General features: G+C 33.2%; 1 protein-coding gene across 6 annotated transcripts in view; it reads right to left on the bottom strand.

The window, feature by feature from the left end:
* The window catches only part of STXBP5 (syntaxin binding protein 5), a 167,596-nt gene that overhangs the window by 46,171 nt on the left and 101,937 nt on the right, over window positions 1–19,488 (bottom strand). For 2 of the 6 annotated variants that reach the window (XM_007086879.2, XM_042987286.1), the window contains exons 17-21: window positions 17,033–17,158; window positions 15,235–15,386; window positions 8,559–8,624; window positions 3,809–3,868; window positions 3,662–3,709 (exon numbers count right to left, since the gene is read on the bottom strand). In XM_007086879.2, coding sequence (XP_007086941.2) covers window positions 3,662–3,709; window positions 3,809–3,868; window positions 8,559–8,624; window positions 15,235–15,386; window positions 17,033–17,158 — 452 coding nt within the window. The remainder of the gene's footprint in view (window positions 1–3,661; window positions 3,710–3,808; window positions 3,869–8,558; window positions 8,625–15,234; window positions 15,387–17,032; window positions 17,159–19,488) is intronic. The other 4 variants (XM_042987283.1, XM_042987284.1, XM_007086880.2 and 1 more) reach the window with 4 other exon arrangements.

Here is a 19,488-nt window from a genome sequence, read left to right as displayed (position 1 = left end):
GAACATGGACAGGATCCAGCTAGAAATCTATCTTTCACAATGAAAGAGAATCATAATGAAATAGAACTAATAATCTTTAGAAAAGGTTGATCATGTAGTTTCAAAATCTACCAAACAATGCTAGCATCTGGACCATATTTTATTCATAAGGTACCATGAAAAATTTGATTAACACTTTAACAAAGACATACATTTTAGGACTTTTTATACAAACGTAAGATACCAAAAAGTTTTACAGAATTTTGCATTTCCAAAGCTTTGTAAAATATAAATAATAAGCAAATAATAAATTGATAACCACTCTTATTTTCTAAAAGATTTACAGAAATGGTTACCACTACAGGAAAGACTGATTTTGGAAATACTGATCATTAAGATTTTACTAACAAAAATTAATCATCAAGTATGAACAGGCAAAACAAATCACTATCTGTGTATTACATACATGTACCTTTCTTTAGGGATGCTGCAATTGTATTATATTCCGCTGTATTTTTGCTGTTGAACTCCTAAGGCTAAAGTTATGCTTTTTTAGGCTGCTGTTCTTATGCATGAATAAGGAAGTCACTGTCAGTATCGTTCACCTGAGTTAGCTGTCAGCCAGGAAACAAAGAAGCTGGGCATTGGGTAGATGGGTTAGGAGACTCTACTGTTTGCTGTAGTTACTCTCCTTGAGTCTGAGTTTTGAGAAAGGTAAACTTCCAGGCACGGTATATTACGTTTGGGTGAGAGGCACCAAGATGACAACCTTGATCTGGTACGAGGGCATAAGTTAGCATGAGTCATCCTTTTTTTCTAGGTTACTATGTGGATAGAACAGGGTCATAACCAGAATATCTAGTTACAAACCACATAACAGATCTGTTTTTGAATCCTTCCAGACTCCAGTAAATTGTCTTAAGAGGTAATACAGTACAGTGTTGAAAGGACAAACAGTGAAGTCAGACTACCTGGGTGTAAACCCTGGCCCCATCATTCACTAGACATGTAACCAACAGATACATTACTTACACTCTACCTCTCAGTTTCCCCTTCTGTGAAACAGGGAAATAGTAAGTAGCTCAATGCAGTTACATTGAATGGGTTAAACAAGAAATATTATTTATAAAGGGCTGGCACAGTGTCAGAAAAATTGTAATTTTTAAGTATATATGTATACATACATACACACACACACACACACACACACACACACACACACATATTTAAAATACTGCTACCATCTCAGCTAACTCTGCTGTTCTGTTGGGCAGTAAAAAAAAAAAAAAAAAAAAGGGGGGGGGGGTTGATTTTCCAAGCTTGGGTTAGATTGTTTAAATAAGAATGACATTTTGCTCCCTACTCCTCCAATGTCGGCAGCAGTTACTTTCAAAGAAAAGGTAAAGCTTCAGAAACAAAGTATCAGAGCCAAGACATTCAGTCAGTCTCCCATGCAAGGAGGGTTTTTTGTTTGTTTGTTTTGTTTTTTTTTTTAACCAGTGTCAATCTTAGGGGTCTAGACTTAATTCTTAACGCCTTCCTTTACGAGGCCACTTCATAACTTCCTAAAGTTGAAGCTGTAAAAGTCTGTAGACTGAGGAAGAAAGAGGTGGTAATTTGATGAGGCCCAGGGAACTTCGGAGCAAGTACAGGACTGCATGCTAGGGAACACAGTGAGCTCAGAATGCTCAAGGAATCCTAGCACTTTTGACACCATAAACTTTACACAGAAAATATGTCTTGACAGAGAGGTCTTCAGGAGATTGTAGGAGTTTCTCCAACCTGCCCCCCCCCAAATGTTTCACTGACATTTTATTGTGCTTTCAATAGCATATTTTATGTTAACTCTTATTACAAAACTAGACACTAATGTAGGAAGATAAACTCCTTTTTTTTTTTTTTAACTGTAAAAACTTTACAGTCTAAAATGGAGCAGTCTCCATTTGAACAAAGGAAAAATTGAGAAGAGAGCTTTTCTTGTAAATATGTTGGGATTAAAACCTATATTGGAAGATTACCAAACAAAATTACATATAAAATAGGAGCAGTAGTTTCTGAAGATGTAAAATAATTATGTATAACTGTAACTAACCTAACCTTTGAAATGGTGAATAAAGTTAATGTGTTTCCCAAAAAATATAAAAACTGGCATGACAAAAACAAAAACTTGCCAACGACATAAAAAGCAAGAACATTACCAAAGAACTATCCTTCTAGTAATGTTCTTAATCCTAAGAAATTTGTTAATTGAAAACTTTCAAATATTCAAACTCAGATATTCCACGTTATGTGTTCTATTCACAACAGAAAAAAACAGAGGAGCTAGTCAACACATAGTTAACAAAGCAAATACAGGATCAAAAATCAGACAGAGGAATTATTCAAAAAAATGTAATCATATACAAAGTTCCTTTTATGTAAGGTAAAATTCCTAGATAATTGATAGATCATAAAGGTTCTTTGCAAAAGTGTATGTAGGAAGGTCTCTTATAACTTTTTACATTATATGACAGTAAGTACTATTAAGACAAAATATACTATAAAAAATTTGGTTGAAAAGTATTATGCGATAGTGCTAGTACATAATTAAAGCGATTTAACTATTACCAACTGATTCACTATAAAACCACAAAGAGATAATCAATTCCCCATATATGAAGAGCCCTTTGCCCAAGAATAAACCATCTTATTTAAAAAATGACGAGACGTGCTAACAGTCAGCCAACGTTAACATGACTAAACAGGGTTCAATTTACAATATGCAGACAATATAGATGCTACTTCTGAGAATTTTGGCAATTTAATTTTACTATATATTAAACTTTATCAGTTGACCAAAGGTAAATCTATTTCAGCTGCCTAGAAATGCTCCTCATTTAATATAATTCAAGGAACACGTGATAGGCATTTCAGAGGAAATAAATAACAAAAAACAGTATAATAAAAATTGTGGGTTTAAATCGAAGATTAAATTTATTCTTTTTGTAAAACAGTACTTCTCAAGCCTTTAAAAATCTTCAGAGAATAATCAAATTTTTATGACGAACTAAAAATCCTAGAGTTTGATTATATCCCCAAAGTTTGATTATGTATTTTGTCTTCTAATTTTAAACTTTGAAAACCTTAGACTGGGCAATTCAATTCAAAGTATACTCATAAAAACAGCCAAAGAGATTAATATAAAATACTCTCCATCACTTAGTTTTACTTGTGGGGATTGGGGGGAGAGTCTTAAGAAAATTCCCATTTAACTCCAGGGCAGTGCAGATTACAGAGTCAGTATTTTAGAGAACCATTGAAATTGGGGATTGTAAAAATTTGAGAAGGATGGGAAAAAGGTAGGAGAAAATACAAATAAAAACTATAAAGGAAAAATCTCAAAATTTGGTATAAAACTGTACTATTTACGGCATAAATTGAACCCTGCTTTATTTTAAATAAAGCCAAAATAAAAACAGAATAATTCACATTGTAAGTCAGGAAAAACTGCAACACCAATTTAACTGATTTTCAATAATTATTGCCCCAATGAGTTTAGAAGAAACAGCCCAAGAGATTATTGTTTAGCATAGCAATGACAAATTAATATATACAAAATGCAATGCATTAGATCATTTTCTGGTGTTGAGTAACACTGCATATAGCAAGGATTAGAAACAAAAGAGAAATTTCTATTTCCTACCTATATCACTGGCTACCATCTTGGAAAACTTTCTGCTTTTGGTCTTCACTGAAAATAATATTTTGATATAAAATGTCAAAATCTATTCAAAGTAAACTAAAATTAAACATAATTAAAAGAAAATGCTTTAAAATAAAGATACTATACCCTTTTCTATAAAATTATTCATTTTTTGTTCATCATCTGAATTGTGTGGTGATGAAGAACCTACACGAATCAAGACAATGGAAGGAACAAGCACATAGTCAGTCACAAACACGAGTTGTCACAGGGAAAAGTACAAACAAAATAATCTGGTAACCTCTAAGGTAAGTTTCCATACTATTAGCCACGAGATGTCATGCATATAATCAATAACAATTCTCATAATATTACAGTAAGAAAAGTAATCAGTAGTTCATTATCTTTCATGGTACAGAATTCCTTAATATATGTAAATATTAACTCTATAATGATTTCTCCATAAATTACAACCATTTGGAAAAATCCTGGTATACATTATACATTAGAGAACAGGTAAAGAACAATATAAGCAGCAATAAACAGTTTCTGAACGAAAATGCAAAACTTCTTCGATATTAGTTAACTGAATAGGCTTCATCTAGAACTAAGAATCTCGGGCAAGAAGTATACTAACAAAATTTACTTCAGAGTTAGCTTTCCAGATACCAATGTTAAAACCATATATAAATTCTACTATTACCATAGAGATCTTTAAAAAACTGAGGATCATACTTATAATTTTAGGTATGTTCAAATACTTATGTTTAATGAGGTAAGAAATAGTTAATTTTATTCCAGCTGTGACTTCTAATATAAGTTTATCTAATATTTTTACAGTTAAGATTTTATTTGCCTTTTCCTTAAAAAAAGTGTTTCTAACTTTTTATATTTGATTTCTGACATTAATGTTTCATTTATAAATGTACTACTAAGTAGCACTCTAGTTGACAACTTCTATTATTAAATGATCTATTCTTTATAATAGCACATTTCAAATGATATCTCATCTATAAATTTTCAGTCTCCTCGATATAAATCACTTCCCCCCTTTTGAATTTCAACAACCCTTTGTATACTTCACCTATGATGTGTACTTCACTTAATACCTCATATTTTAAGTTCACACACACGTCTTTTTCCCGACTGCACTGCACTTCTAAAACACCGGGCTGTTTTTCTTTTTTATCCCAGTGAAAGTACTGAACCTTAATAAATAAGGTCAAAATGATGCTTTCTTTGGCCAAGTGGAAAATATCTTTGAAGTCTCTCCAAGGACCAAGTAAAACCTGTCAACATTGGCAGTATCCAATTACTTCTATAATAGTCTTAAAAGATTATTCTTAAAAACCATGTTATTTTTGTTAAATAGCACTTATGAATCCTTATAAATCCTATATCAAAAAATACCACATAAGTAACACTGAACTCGATGGAACATGTTCAGGAGTAGAGATGGATATACTTGCTTTTCAAAGATAATGGTTATAAGAGGTTAGCCACAGGAATGTAAAAAAAATTATTAATACTTATTTTATGTGATATATTTCATTTTAGAGCAATAGCTAGGTAACATACCAAACATGAATATCAAATCATAAAAATGTTTTTTAGTTATTTCCAACGTAATAGGCAACAGAAGCCACAAATGTAAAACAAACTGATTTATTTTTCCCCTAACTGAAAACGCCTATCACTGCTTGTCAGAATTTTTGTCAAAGTTCCAAAAATGTTTTCAGCATATCTCACTTGAATATATTTACCAAATAACTGTGATAAAATAAACACCGAACTTATCTACAGCTTTTTTTTTTTTTTTTTTTTAGGGTACATGGAAACTCCTGAAGGCACTGTTTATATCATGGTTAATGTGGCCCTGAGCCTTCTTCAACCTGAAATAACCTAACAGATGTTTTTATCATTTTCACATGTGTAGACACACCACACACACACATACACACAAACACACACACACTCTTTTGATGCAGTACTAAAACAAAATTCCATTATTAAAGTGCTCAGTAAAGAAATCTGAGTTCTTTGAAATAGAGATCAAATGGAAATAGAAGAAGTGATTTCTTATGTTAATTCAAGATGACAGAATTAATATTCTACTTCAGAGAGACTCCTGGTTTATTTAAAAATAAGTGGAAAAGGCAAACTATATTCATAACTTGGATATTCTCAGTATACTTTTTGAATAGAGCTTTGATATTGACCAGCCAAATTGTTGGGATCACCAATTTTGATCATGGATTGAAATGTTTTTCAAAAAAGTTTTTCTCCATCTATATTATTATTTTGAGTAAACACACTGATTTTGATAAAGGACATATGGCTACTTTTCACTTCTATAATAGTGGTTCTCCTAGTATTTATGAAAGACTCACTAACTTCCAACCCACTTTTATGCATTTCTTTTTCTCTCATAGATACACTGTTTTCTATTAACTATATTGGTTTTAATAGTCTATATTATATCACTTAATTATAGATAGATAGATACACAGATAGATATCCTATCACAATGCAGAAAGTATTTGAGGCTAGTAATTTAATTACTACTTTCCATGGTTTTAATAACACGATTGCCTTGTGGTTCCTCTGATTCACCTCAAACTTACCCCGACCATTTTTTCTTTTTTGACCATTCTAAAACTAAAAGAATTTTCATGTACTGGGGAGAGGAAGGATACTAAATTATTCCTTTATTGGGATTCTAAAAGCAATGAAGGCAAAAAAGTTACAAATGTGCAAAGAATAAGACAACTGGCCCAACACGGGTAGCAAAAATTACTATTAGCTATTTTAAAATGGACAAGTAGTGAAAGACACAGCTGTAAGAAAAAGTGTCAAAGGGTTAGTTTTCCAGAATTTTATTCTAGTTTCTACTGTATGTTTTAGTATGTATGCATGAGGGAGATCTATTTCCTGCTCTATGAAACACGTTTCAAGCACAACTACTATCTACCAAAATTTGATATGTTTTTTTTGTGAAAGCAGTCTTTCCTCATATGCAGGAATGGATATAATTCTTCAGAAATTCTTATATCTTTCAGAGCATAATCAAAGACTAAACTAAATAAATTAAGTTTTACATCTAAGATAAGAATTTGTGATTTATCAATGATTTTTTCAGTCACAATGTTTACTTTGCAGTTCAAACTCACTCGAAACAATACCCAGTATCATATCATCTGTATGTTAAAACTATACTGTCCTTTCACATGGACAAAAAAGCATAATATATTTGAAAATGTTCAACAATGTGTGAGTTCCTCAGGTACAAAAGGAGCTATTTGGAGGGTTTTTACTTTTATGCACTTTTATATTTATATACTTATGAGATTTTAATATACTTAAATACTTACTTATAAATACCTCTTTTTGGTTATTCCAAACATATATATATATATACGTATATACGTATATATATATATACGTGTGTATATATATATATACGTATATATATATACGTATATATATACATACACACACACACACACACACACACACACCTGTACACCTGTTGAAAATTTGGCTTAGGATAATGAGGAATATTAGTTTACTTGGGTTCTATATTACATGTCCAAATCATCCAATTTGGCTTACAGCCTTAACACATTGACAATGGCATTCACATGGTCTTTGGAGAGAGAGGTGAGAAGACCAGAACAGTATTGTAGGTAGATGGACACAGAACAGCAATAATGAAAAGATATTATAATTCTAAATTCCAAATTCAGAAATCACTCTAGGTCTGTCAGATCAGAAATAGAATTACTTGCTCCATATCATTCAAAGTTTACTGTACCGATGTCCAGACTTAACAGTAGGTGCTAACTATGCAATTCTGATGGCTCCATGTTTCAATAATGAGTGAATTTAATTATGAAATTTAAAGATTAAGAAAACCAGAAGGTGGATATATCTTAAGAAAAGCTGTAACTTGTGTATTAGGAAAAGGAATTTCAAAAAGAAAATTATCACAAAACTTTTACAGTTCTAGGTTTAATAAAATGCTAAACTGAAACAGGAGGGAGTGAAGTAAAATGCCCTTCTCAATATTTCCCATGCTTAAAATGATTTCTGATGTAGGAGAACCAGCTATGGAAGGATCCAAATCTATGTAAGAACTGTGTTACTTTATGCCAAGAACAACCTTTCCAGTACAAAGCTGACAAATATTCCCAGCCATAATGATTTAATATGGTAGTTAAAATTGTGAAGTTGATCTTAGTAAAGACTGGCAAAGTTTCTACCCACTGAAAATAATAATAATTCAGGATCCTCTTAATCTTAAGGAGCCTTAAAAGGTACCAAAAATTATGTTGCACTGAAATATTTATATATACATAGATCACATAAAAACCTATATGATATGGACAAAAAGCTATAATATAGCTATAAAATTATATCAAATACCACTTTGACCAAAAACAAAAACACATATGGCCTACAATTATTTTGTCTACAGTCACCACTGGATTATAAATGTTAAAAATCTTTGGTAATATTTAAGTGGACATTTTTCAAGAATTAGGGCACTATTCTACCAGATGATACCAGGCATGCCTAGAGCAGAGACAAGGTTGCAGATTAACTAACCCATCTGCTCCAATGGTGAGGAGTAAAATATATTTTCTCTAAAAAAGTGTAAATATTAGCCAGTGAACAGCTATAGGACTCTTAGCAGGTAAGAGCTGTGGATTTTTGTCTAGTGCATTTCTTTTCACTTAATGAGAATGCAAAGAAAAGTTATGGTTTTTAGAATAAATATGTAACACAAAAGTTTCTTATAGGTGTTATTTTAAATACTTATCTGTAAAAAGGAATTTTGATACACTACAATGGTTTCTATAGATTATAATTCTTAATAAAATAAAAAACAAATTACCAGAAGTTGGAGATTTGCAGCGATCCTCTGGGACTGCAGTCCCTTCACTAATATCACATAGACCTGCTAAAAAAAAACAAAACCAAAATCCAAATCACAACACAAATTTATGTAAGAGCAGTTTCATCGCCTATTTACAGCACACATTTAACGACTGACCATTTTTAAAAAAGCAGATGACTGGAGCGTACTGGCCTTGATACCATTGTGCCTGTTAATCTTGAGACAGGAAATAGGAGCATTTGATATTAAATCACCTCAAAATAATACAGTAGTCATCAGTTAAGCAAAAAGAAAACTTCCGAGAGATAATCTGCTATTCTTCAAGGACATTAGACATAAAGTAGAACTTTGTTGAAAAACAGTAATTTGAGGGGCACCTGGGTGGCTCAGTCGGTTAAGCATCTGACTTTGGTTCAGGTCATGATCTCACAGTTTGTGAGCTCGAGCCCCGCATCAGGCTCTGGGCTGACAGCTTAGAACCTGGAGCCTGCTTCTCATTCTGTGTCTCCCTCTCTCTGCTCCTCCCCCACTCATGTTCTGTCTCTCTCTCTCCTTCAAAAATAAATACAACATTAAAAAAAAATTAAAATAAAAAAACTAATTTGAGAGTATATGATGGACTTATTGGACTTCTCTTGAGGGAAAATAAGTACTTGGTAATAAATTTGGTAATTTTTTACATCATAGGAACTCTCAACTCAAACCTCAAAGTGGTTTCCACTCAGTATGTCTCAAACACATGCCTTGAATATTTATGAGTAATTAAGAAAATATTTTGTACGTCCACATTTACAATATTTAAAATATTGTACATTACTCCTCTTATAGGACTATACCTCTTAATAATTAAACCATACATTTTTAAAAGGAGCTCTAAAGAAATACTTTCTTTTCATAGATGTATATGAATTACATAGAATTTATCTTAGGGGATGGCCTAAATTCTTGGGAGAAACTGTAACAAGGTATTTTATGCTGTGGACAAGAATTAAAAGACATGGTAACATGCAGAGTAAACAATCAATAGGGACAGTAAGTTGTTTAGTGATTGGAATGAAAAGAATTCCTGAAAATTCTTTGAAAATTACAAACAAACACATGTCAAGAGTTTGGGATGGCTGGGCAACACACAAGGGGCTACATATCTAGACCTCAGAAATCAGGTATCATGTCAACATATGTACATGTGTGGCCAGTATCTACTTTTCCAATCTTTTGGTAAAAGACATAATGTCACAATCCAGTCACTAAGAAACCTTTTAGAATAACATTTTCAGAGAACACGGAGTACTGAATTGGGTTTATAAAAATGTTTTCTATTTTGAATTATATATTTTTCTTCATTAAGTAGGAACTGTTTGAATGATAACCACTTTTTTTTTTCTTTTTACACTTTTTTCTTATTACACTAATTGTTCTGGAAAAACAAAACAAAACAAACAAAAACCCAAAACTAGTTTTTATACTTCAAAGATGATGGATGTAATAGGTATGAATTTAATCTTTGACAAAATATTTGTTTATATAAATCAACTCCTTTAAAAATGTTTTTAATATTTATGGGGACACGAAATCTGAAGCAGGCTTGAGACTCTGAGCTGTCAGCACAGAACCCTATGTGGGGTTTGAAGTCACGAACCACGAGATCATGACCTGAGCCGAAGTTGGACACTTAAACGACTGAACCACCTAGGCAGCACTTTTCAAAATTGTTTAAATGTTTTATTTATTTTTGAGAGAGAGAGAGAGAGAGAGAGAGAGAGAGAGAGAAAGAGAGTATAAGTGGGGGAGGGGTGGAGAAAGAAGGAAACACAGAATCTGAAGCAGGCCCCAGGTTCTGAGCTATGAGCACAGAGCCCGAATGAACTCTTTTTGATAAACACTAAAACAGCAGATCTTTAAATAGTAGTGATATACAGAAACAATCTAAGTGTCCATCTATGGATGAATGGACAAAGAAAATGTAGGCTTTATAAAAATGTGGGGGATACACACACACACACACATACATTCGCACACACAATAGATATATTCAGTCATAAAATAAAATTTTGCCATTTGTGACATGGATGGATGTCAAGGATATTATGTTAAATAAGACAGAAAAACAAAACTACTGTATGATATCACTTGTATAATACAGTGGAATCTAACCCTGCAGCCCCCCAAAATCCCCCAAAACAACAATAAAAAACAAGCCTATATATACAGAGAAGAGACTGGTGATTGCCAGAAGCAGGGTATGGAGGGTGGGAGAAACCGGTAAAGGCGGTCAAAGGTACAAACTTCCAGTTATAGAATAAATAAGAGATATAATACACAGCATAACTAGAGTTAGTGATACTATATTGGATATCTGAATGCTGCTTAAGAGTAGATCTTAGGGGCGCCTGGGTGGCTTAGTCGGTTAAGCGTCCGACTTTAGCTCAGGTCATGATCTCACAGTTCGTGGGTTCGAGCCCTGAGTCGGGCTCTTTGCTGACAGCTGAGCCTGGAACCTGCTTCAGATTCTGTGTCTCCCTCTCTCTCTGTTCCTCCCCCACTCATGCTCTGTCTCTCTCTCTCAAAAATAAATAAACATTAAACAAAATTAAAAAAAAAAAAGAGTAGATCTTAAAAGTCCTCATTACAAGGGAAAAAATATTTTGTAACTATGCAAGGTGATGAATGTTAACTAGACTTACTGTGATCATTCTGCAATGCATACAAATATCAAATTGGTATGTTGCATGCCTGAAACTAAAATAATGTTATGTGCCAATTTTACCTCAATAATAGATAGTGGTGATAGTAAACTCTAATATACTCTAGCACTACAGTGAGCCTAATACTGAATAAAAATAATCAATTTTGAAATTTTAAGCCTTCCATTCATTCCATCTGGCTTAGGGTAAAAGTCAAAGTCCAACCCTACATTAATTGATATATGTGATCCTATGGTATATACTATGTGACTATGGTATATCATTTAGGTTTATGATTTCTACCTACCAATATCTTTATGGGTATTTACTCCGCTACCAGATGTAGTAGTTATCCTTTAAGGACAACAAGCATAATCATGTTATTCAGCATTCTATATCTACTGAGGCACACCACAGAAATTAGTATTAGGCTATAAATTGACCCACTAAATAGATACCACGGTTTAGTCCAGGGATTGGCAAATGTGAAGGCCTAGATTGGTTTTAGGGCCAGCTAAGCAAGGATGATGTTCTAATTAGCAAAAATAGCAGTGGAAGAGATTTGGCCCACGGACCATAGTTTGCTGACTCTGGTTTAATCAATCTTGCAATTGTCAAACTGAACTAGGTTGCTTCCATCTGCTCGGTTCATAAAAAATATACATGGAATTCTTTATCAAATATCTGATTAACTTTAGGAAACTTTAGGTCAACAGGCTGCCATAAACCATTAATGTAGTTATGAGATTAAAAAAGTAACACTGATTTTTCGTACTGTTAGTGAATTCCTGTTGATTTCAATTGACAGTTCTATTTTCAATATGCACACAAGGCATTTCAATATGCACACAAATCATTTGAGAATTCTGACTGATTTGTACATCAAATTTAATGACTTACAAAATATCTGACCTTTGAAAACTTGGAAACTGTTTACAAATTTTCTTCACAAATTCTCTTGAGATCTTTTTATTACTTTATTACTGTTTATTACCAAGCTCTGTCTTGCATACATAATGTAGCTTAGATTTTCATTTCTCTTCATTATTTTTCACTTTCCAGAAACATAAATAATTTCTCATTAAGAGAGTGTTGAGAAACAAAGTTATTTAGCTCTACCTTCTGCTTTTCAACTATCACTTCAACTGATCCCTAGAGTCCTAATCCTTCCTTAATTATATTTTCAATGAAACCAAACATTTTGCTATTTCCCATTTTTTGAAAACCTACCTATATTCAACACAGTAGTTACTGATTTATGCAACACTTATTATGCATCCTTGATTATATCCCTCATTTCTTATATAGTGTTTTGTTTCTTACAACACACACATGCACAAAAATATCAACTAGTATTACTAGGCTCCATAGCTATTTCTCTTTTTCTATCCTACTGAGAATATTGAAGACTTGAAATTAACTACAACTTTGTAGCCCAAATCTTCATTTTCAGAGACACTTCTCCAAAACTTTTGAAAATATGTTTCCTAAAGTCAGGAACAGCTTCATCCCTCTAATTCCCTTCTTTATAATTATCAACTTCTAAGACTAAGTAACTTATTTCTCATGGGTCTATCACGTTCACATCACTATGCAGATCTTATTAGGGTTTAAAATTATATTCAGAACAGAAATTTCCCTTTTGTATCCTTCACGGAGTCAAAAAGTGGTCAGCAAAACATGACACATACTAGCCTGTTTCACTTTTGTTATAATTAAGACTTTCAGCAGACATACACAGGTGGTTGAAATACTTTATCACTACTTGCCCCTGTAACAGTCTCATAATTTTTATTATGAAAACACTGTACATATTTTAGTTATGGGTTCAACTATATTTTAATACAGCTGTAAAACCCTTAGTAATGCCTATAAAATAATTTCATCAGTGACACCTTACTTGTTATGAAAACGTATTAGAATCTACTAGTATTAAAACATTTTTCCAAACTAATCTTTAAAAAAAATAGAAGAACCTGGTGGTATTTGGGCTATACTTCCAGAATATATTATAAAACACACCTTTTTTGCAAGAATATATGTTTTATCAATGCAATTAAAGAATTTTAGTATCAATTATTTCACATTTAATTTTATTTGAAATATAAATAATTACAGTATTTTAGAACTAAGGCATAAATATCCTTAAAATGTTAAATCACATTTTAAAATAACTTTCTTTTAATTTTATTTAATACATAATCCTAAATGTAATTACTGCTGAGCATAAATAAGTATCTTAAGATGACAAAAGAAAAATTCGAATTGTTCTCCTGTGCCTAAACATCTAACTCTTCAATACAAATAGAGCAAATAATAATATAAATAATATTACAAGATTTACTCTAGAATAAGATGCAACAGAATTTAAGAAAGAAATATTTTTGAAATCAGATGGTAAAACTGGTTTCTATCCTTGGATTAGTTTAGGTATTTAATTTCTGGAAATTTTATGAAACTATGATGAGGTATCAGGAATAAGATAAATGAATTTTAGGAGCAAGTTTTTACTTGCTCTGTGGTAAAACTGCCAAAAGTACTTGTCTTCTCTACCATGACAATGTTTTAACTTTCTAACATTATAAATACATATTAGTCTAAACTAAATATTAGTTTCTTTTGCTTTATAAAAAATACTGGATTCGGATGCAAACATTTCAATGGCTATTTTCACATACATATTATAGATGAATTCAAGTAACGAGGGCAAACATTTAGATATGTAATTTAGAAATATAATGCTGTTAAAAGCTCTTTTAAAAATAAATGAGAAAAAATGATTTTACATACAACAAACAAACATGCTGTGACTTAACTGATATGGAATAAATAACTTACTTAAGGAAGAACGGAGTTTTTTCACAGATTCAGAATATAAGCTAGAAAGGCCGCACATGCAAGAAGTCACAATCAGCCCACCTTAGTGAAGCAATGAAAAGCGAAGAAGAAAAAAAAAAGGAGACAAAGATACTAGAATGGTATGGTTGGGAAAATTTCTGCTGAAGATAACGCGAGACAAAATGATCACACACAAAAACAAAAATGGAAAAGAAAGTTCAACCATCAAGCTAAAGTGACAGTAAGGTCTATATCTCACCACCTTTTTCTTCTTCTGTCACGAACTGTGATAAAGGTAGCATTAGCTAATTATGTCATGAGAGAAAATGAGAAATGAATCTCAGGGAGAATTTTAATTCGGAGAGACTGAGTTATAAGTATATACGTGAGCTTCCCAGTGTTCCACTGCACACTGGCATTCTGCAAACGGGCTAAGTCAGCTAGAGATACGGCTCCCCTTAATCCCTGGTCCAGTGGAACAGGTCCTGAGGAGACTGGAACCTGTAGGCCAGTAATTGCTGCAGGCCTCACTAATATACCCCAAGTGCCAGAGATCCAATACTATGGGGGTAAAAAAAAGTGCGGGGGGTGAGGAGTACTGGTATAGATAACCAACCAGACATATGAAAACATTTAAAATTAGACTACTTATGCAGAAAACACAAAAGAGTCCTAACAAAGAGAATTCTTAATGGGTTTGGGTTTGCATTGAATCAAAGCTACCTAAAACACTGTATTTTCATAGAATTCAAATTCACTTTTGCATTTACATTTTTTTCACATAGGAAATGCTCCCTGTAAATTAAATAGTTGGAACAATGAATTTTTGGTCTCACAATACCAAGTAATAAAAGGGGCAAAACTTTGAAATTAACTTTTGTTTCACAATAATGAGACAAATTTTCATCTCATAATTTAGCTGAAGAAGCTTGCTACTGTGGTTCTTTCCCAACATTAATTAAAATCCTAAAACAAAAGCAAAATCTAATAATAATACAAAACAAAGAAGGCTCTGAACTTTTACTAGTTTTTGACAGTTTATATATATAGACTAAGTCAGACAAGCTATTTATCTCACTGAAGTACTTATAGTCACAGAAGTAGCTTTAGTATTTATAGAAATCCTAAAACTCAGGACTTTTTCTTTATACCTCCTGAAGGTTGTCGAGATTTACGAGGAGACCGGGGTTCTCTCCGATAAGGATCATTGGAGCCATATAATTCAATAGTGCCCAGGTTGAGGAGTACTGCTTTCTGGAGGTAGTCTACCATAGCAATGCCATTACAATTGCCAAAAACTACCCTGGGAATAGGAAAAGAGCAAATACTTTAGCATAAACAAGTATGAGGATACGTACTTGTAGTCTTGAAGGCTGAAAAAGAAGAAGGATGGGTTTTTCACAAAATTCCTCTCTGAAACTGCAGACTATCAGAGACATGGAAACACAGGTTACACATTACATATGCCTTCTCATGGAACTGTACAGATCTTCTGCAGACATTAATGATTACAAATCAACATCATTAAAAAAGAAGTTGGCATAGGAAGTGAAACATGATCATAGTCATAAATCTCTATCCTAGGAAATGTGACATGTATTTTTTTTTTTTTTTTTGACTTAAGGGCATTTTGAGCAGCTCAAAAGTTGTGATAATCCCTACAGTCAAGAATAAAACTAGAAAGCATTAAATCTTGGAGGTCTCCCTTTGGAGTATTCCAAATACCTTCCCAATTATAAGTCAGGACCTACAAACCAAACAATTATGAATAAAGAAATTTTACTCTTTTAAGATGTCTTAAACCAGGAGTTGAAAACTGAAATGTATAGAGGGAGGGGCTCTGTAAGTAACACGAATGGGCCAGACAAAGGCTGGAGTGAACTGGAGAGTGTATGACCCATCTAAAGAGAAAAAGCTTCAACTCCATTTCTGCTGACGACTGTTAAGGAGGAATGGAGACATGGGCCAGATGATCAGGTTTTTCAGTTGAAGTTCTAAATATGGATTGCATAGTAAATTATCTTGGCAAGTAGTTCAAATGTCAAAAATATACAAAAAGGGCTAAATGCAATGTTAACTGTGAGCCCAATGAGCCTGTGATCAACTGATGTGCAACTTCCTTTAAAACTTCCTACTAGTTATTTTTCTTATTCCCTCCTTCCTTTATGGTTGTGGGCAGTGAAATATTAACAAGGAGAGGTTTGTGTTCTTATATTGTGAGGCAGCAAACCAAAGACATGAGAGAAAACCAGCTCAGACTATAGTCAATTTTAGCTAGGTATACATCTGCAAGAGACTGAGTGATGACAGAGGAGGAAGAAGAAAGATCAATGAGTCCCTAGGACTAGCATCAAGGAGACCCACATACCAGCAAATGGCCCTGGGACTGCACAGTGAATGTGTGGCTTCTCTGATACCACAGTGCTGATTTAAAAAAAAAACCAAAAATACTTTATGAGTCTACCAAATTATAGTAAAAAGTAAGTCTAATTAATACTAAATACTTGAAGGCATGAATCGATAATACACCTGCAGTATAAATACTTCAATAAACTATTACTATGCTTTTACAATTTATACAAGTGAACTTTGAAAGTAGCAAGAAGACATTATATAGGTTTGATTCAACATTTACAGAATCAGCTTAGCACAAAGTCTTCTGAGTTCATGTTGTTAGACCTCCATTATGCTGAGTATTAATAAGGAAATCATTTCTGAGAGTAGAGCCAGGAGATGGTATATTGACTTCAAACCTTTATCCCAATTCATTAGGAAGCAGTATAAGCATACTCAGAGTAAATTATCTGAAACAGAATTATATTCCAAACAAATGCTGAATTTGATCTGAAATTAAAGTTATACAACTTTTTAATTGATGCTATAATGAAGATCATCTTTTCTATTTTTAAAAATAAAAGAATGTATGAGAAACACATAAATTATACTCACAATCCATAGGAAGAATTGACTGCCAGGCTGGTTATTTGTTGTGGTGGTTCTCCACTCACCCACACCAACTGAATAACTAGTTCTGTCTGATAACCTGGAGACTGTTTAAGTGGTGAATTTTTAACTCTGTAATAAAGGATAATATATTACCTTTTAACCCATCTTCAACTATCTTATTAGCTCATGTAGTTATAAAGTCATGCATAAATAACTATACAAAACATAACTTTATATATGAAATTGTACTACACACATGAAAAAAAAAAAAAACGAATCCTGTTCTCTAGAGGCATTTAATGTGGTTAGAAACAAAACCCGTATGTGAAAACAAAAATAAGAAATCATATGTAAGTTCCCATTATAAATTCAGGGCTTAGAAGTGGGGAGGGAGAAAACAAGAATGAGTAGGAAGGGGAAGGAGAAATGGGGAGAAGAATGAGGAGAACGAGAAGCCGAAGAATTAACAAGAGGGGGAAAAAAATCCAGTTAGAAAAAAAAAAAATGGAAGTTAGAAAAGTACCTAAAAAAGCGGGGGGGGGGGGGGGGGGGAGTAAAAGTAGACTTAAATATATAGGGCACCTGGGTGGCACAGTTGGTTAAGCGTCTGACTCTTGATTTCAGCTCAGGTTATGATTTCACGGTTTGTGGGATTAAGCCCTAAATCAAGCTCTGCACTGACAGCAGGGAATCTGCTTGGGATTCTCTCTCTCCCTCTCTCTCTCTGCCCCTCCCTTGCATGCTTTCTCTCTCTCAAAATAAATAAACACTTAAAAAAACATAAAATCAAGCTGTAAATATATGGCTTAATTAAAAGTGGCCAAAACAAAATGAGTTAAATGAGTAAAAAAAAAAATTGTGAGAAATTTATTTTTGTGTGCATGACACTTTAACGATTAAAAAAAAAAGTACTCTTTGAGTTTTGATTGCAGACTCTTTCCCCAATAATTACTGAATGGGTGTTCAAAATATATTGCTTTTGCAAACATATGCAAACAAGGAGGAAACCCTTAGTCAAAGATTAACAAGTGTGGAAGTTTGTCCACAGTGGAAGTGTGTGTAGTAACAGTGAGAAATCTGTACAGCAGGATAGGCCAGGGTGAGAAGTTAGAGGGTCTTCAGCGCCTCACTGCAAAAGTCTGATATTGGTAGAAAGAACTGAGGGCTTTTGAAAAGCTAGCATTTAAGTCCTGGCTCTGCCATTTTCCAACTATCTTCTTATCTAAAAAGTGGGAATATTACTACCTAATCACAGTACGGAGACATTTTGAGTGGCTATGAAAGAGCTGTCAGTGGTCAAATTACACAAAAGTAATATATTTTTATTATTTTAAGGAATTAAAAGCCAAATGAAGGTTTATAAGAAATACTTTGGGAAGATTAATTTGGTGGAAATTTACAAGATGAAGTAGGGTCGGAGAACAATTAGGAAGTACCTGTAATTCTGAAGTAAAACAGTAAGAAAAAGGTAGATTTGGAACATATTATGAAGTAAGAATTGAAAAATGCTTCTAAACGCCATGAAGGCAAAAACCCTGCAGTTACTTTTAACACTAGCACAGAAGAGGCACTCAATATTTACTGAATGAATGAATGAGCTGAAGGTTCATCAGAGGTAGATCACGGGAGAAAAAGAATACAGAGTGATCGTAAGTTAAGGAAAGGAAGGAAGGCATGAAGGAAAGAAGGAAGGAAAGAAGAGGAGAGAAGGAAAGAAAAAGAAAAGAAAGAGAAAATAAAATGTCAGAATGAAGAGCTACTTTTACAGGAATATGCGGTAAGTTTGAGGTGATGGTAGGATTTTCAAGTGAACTACTAGTAAAAAAACAAATGTATTCCCAAGCTTCACTTTATTGAGTAAACTCATACAAAATTTTTACAGTACTTGTTACACACATGTCAGGGGGAGTGAGGGAGTGGTTTATGAGTCGGAGACTTTCTAAGGCATACAGTTACTTAAATACCATACCTTTAATACGCGTACCAGGAAACTTCAAGTGGATTTGGAAGATGACATTTTTTTTTCTTTAATGTAAGTAATTTATTTTTGTGGGTGATTACTATTAAAAAAAAACCTACTTTGACTTTAAGGTGAGAACATTTTTTGATTGCTAAGACTCCTCCAATAACTGCTCTTGTGAAACTTAAGCAAAGCCTGGTTACTTCAGCAATTTTTGAGGCTTCTGCCTTGGAGGGACAGTCTAATGGAAGAAGGAAGGGCAGAAAGAAAACTACGCAATGTTAAATCTCCTAATACCAATCTCAGAGGTAAGGATGCCTTTGAGTCATTTAGTTGATACCTGTAGTGAAGAAGACCGTCACCCCTGGTCTTTAGGGTGTGTTAGCCAAATTTTAGGGTAAACATGAATCACTGAGGGTCCTCCAAATATGAACCAAGCTACAGTTGCTTTTCCCTATGCAAAGTCTGTAAGGCAATACACTCGGAACTGTGTGCTGGC

Source organism: Panthera tigris, chromosome B2, assembly GCF_018350195.1.
Source record: "Panthera tigris isolate Pti1 chromosome B2, P.tigris_Pti1_mat1.1, whole genome shotgun sequence".
NCBI classification, from domain to species: domain Eukaryota; kingdom Metazoa; phylum Chordata; class Mammalia; order Carnivora; family Felidae; genus Panthera; species Panthera tigris.
The sequence above is the reverse complement of the archived record's forward strand: the minus strand, read 5'-3'. Positions and strand labels throughout refer to the sequence as shown.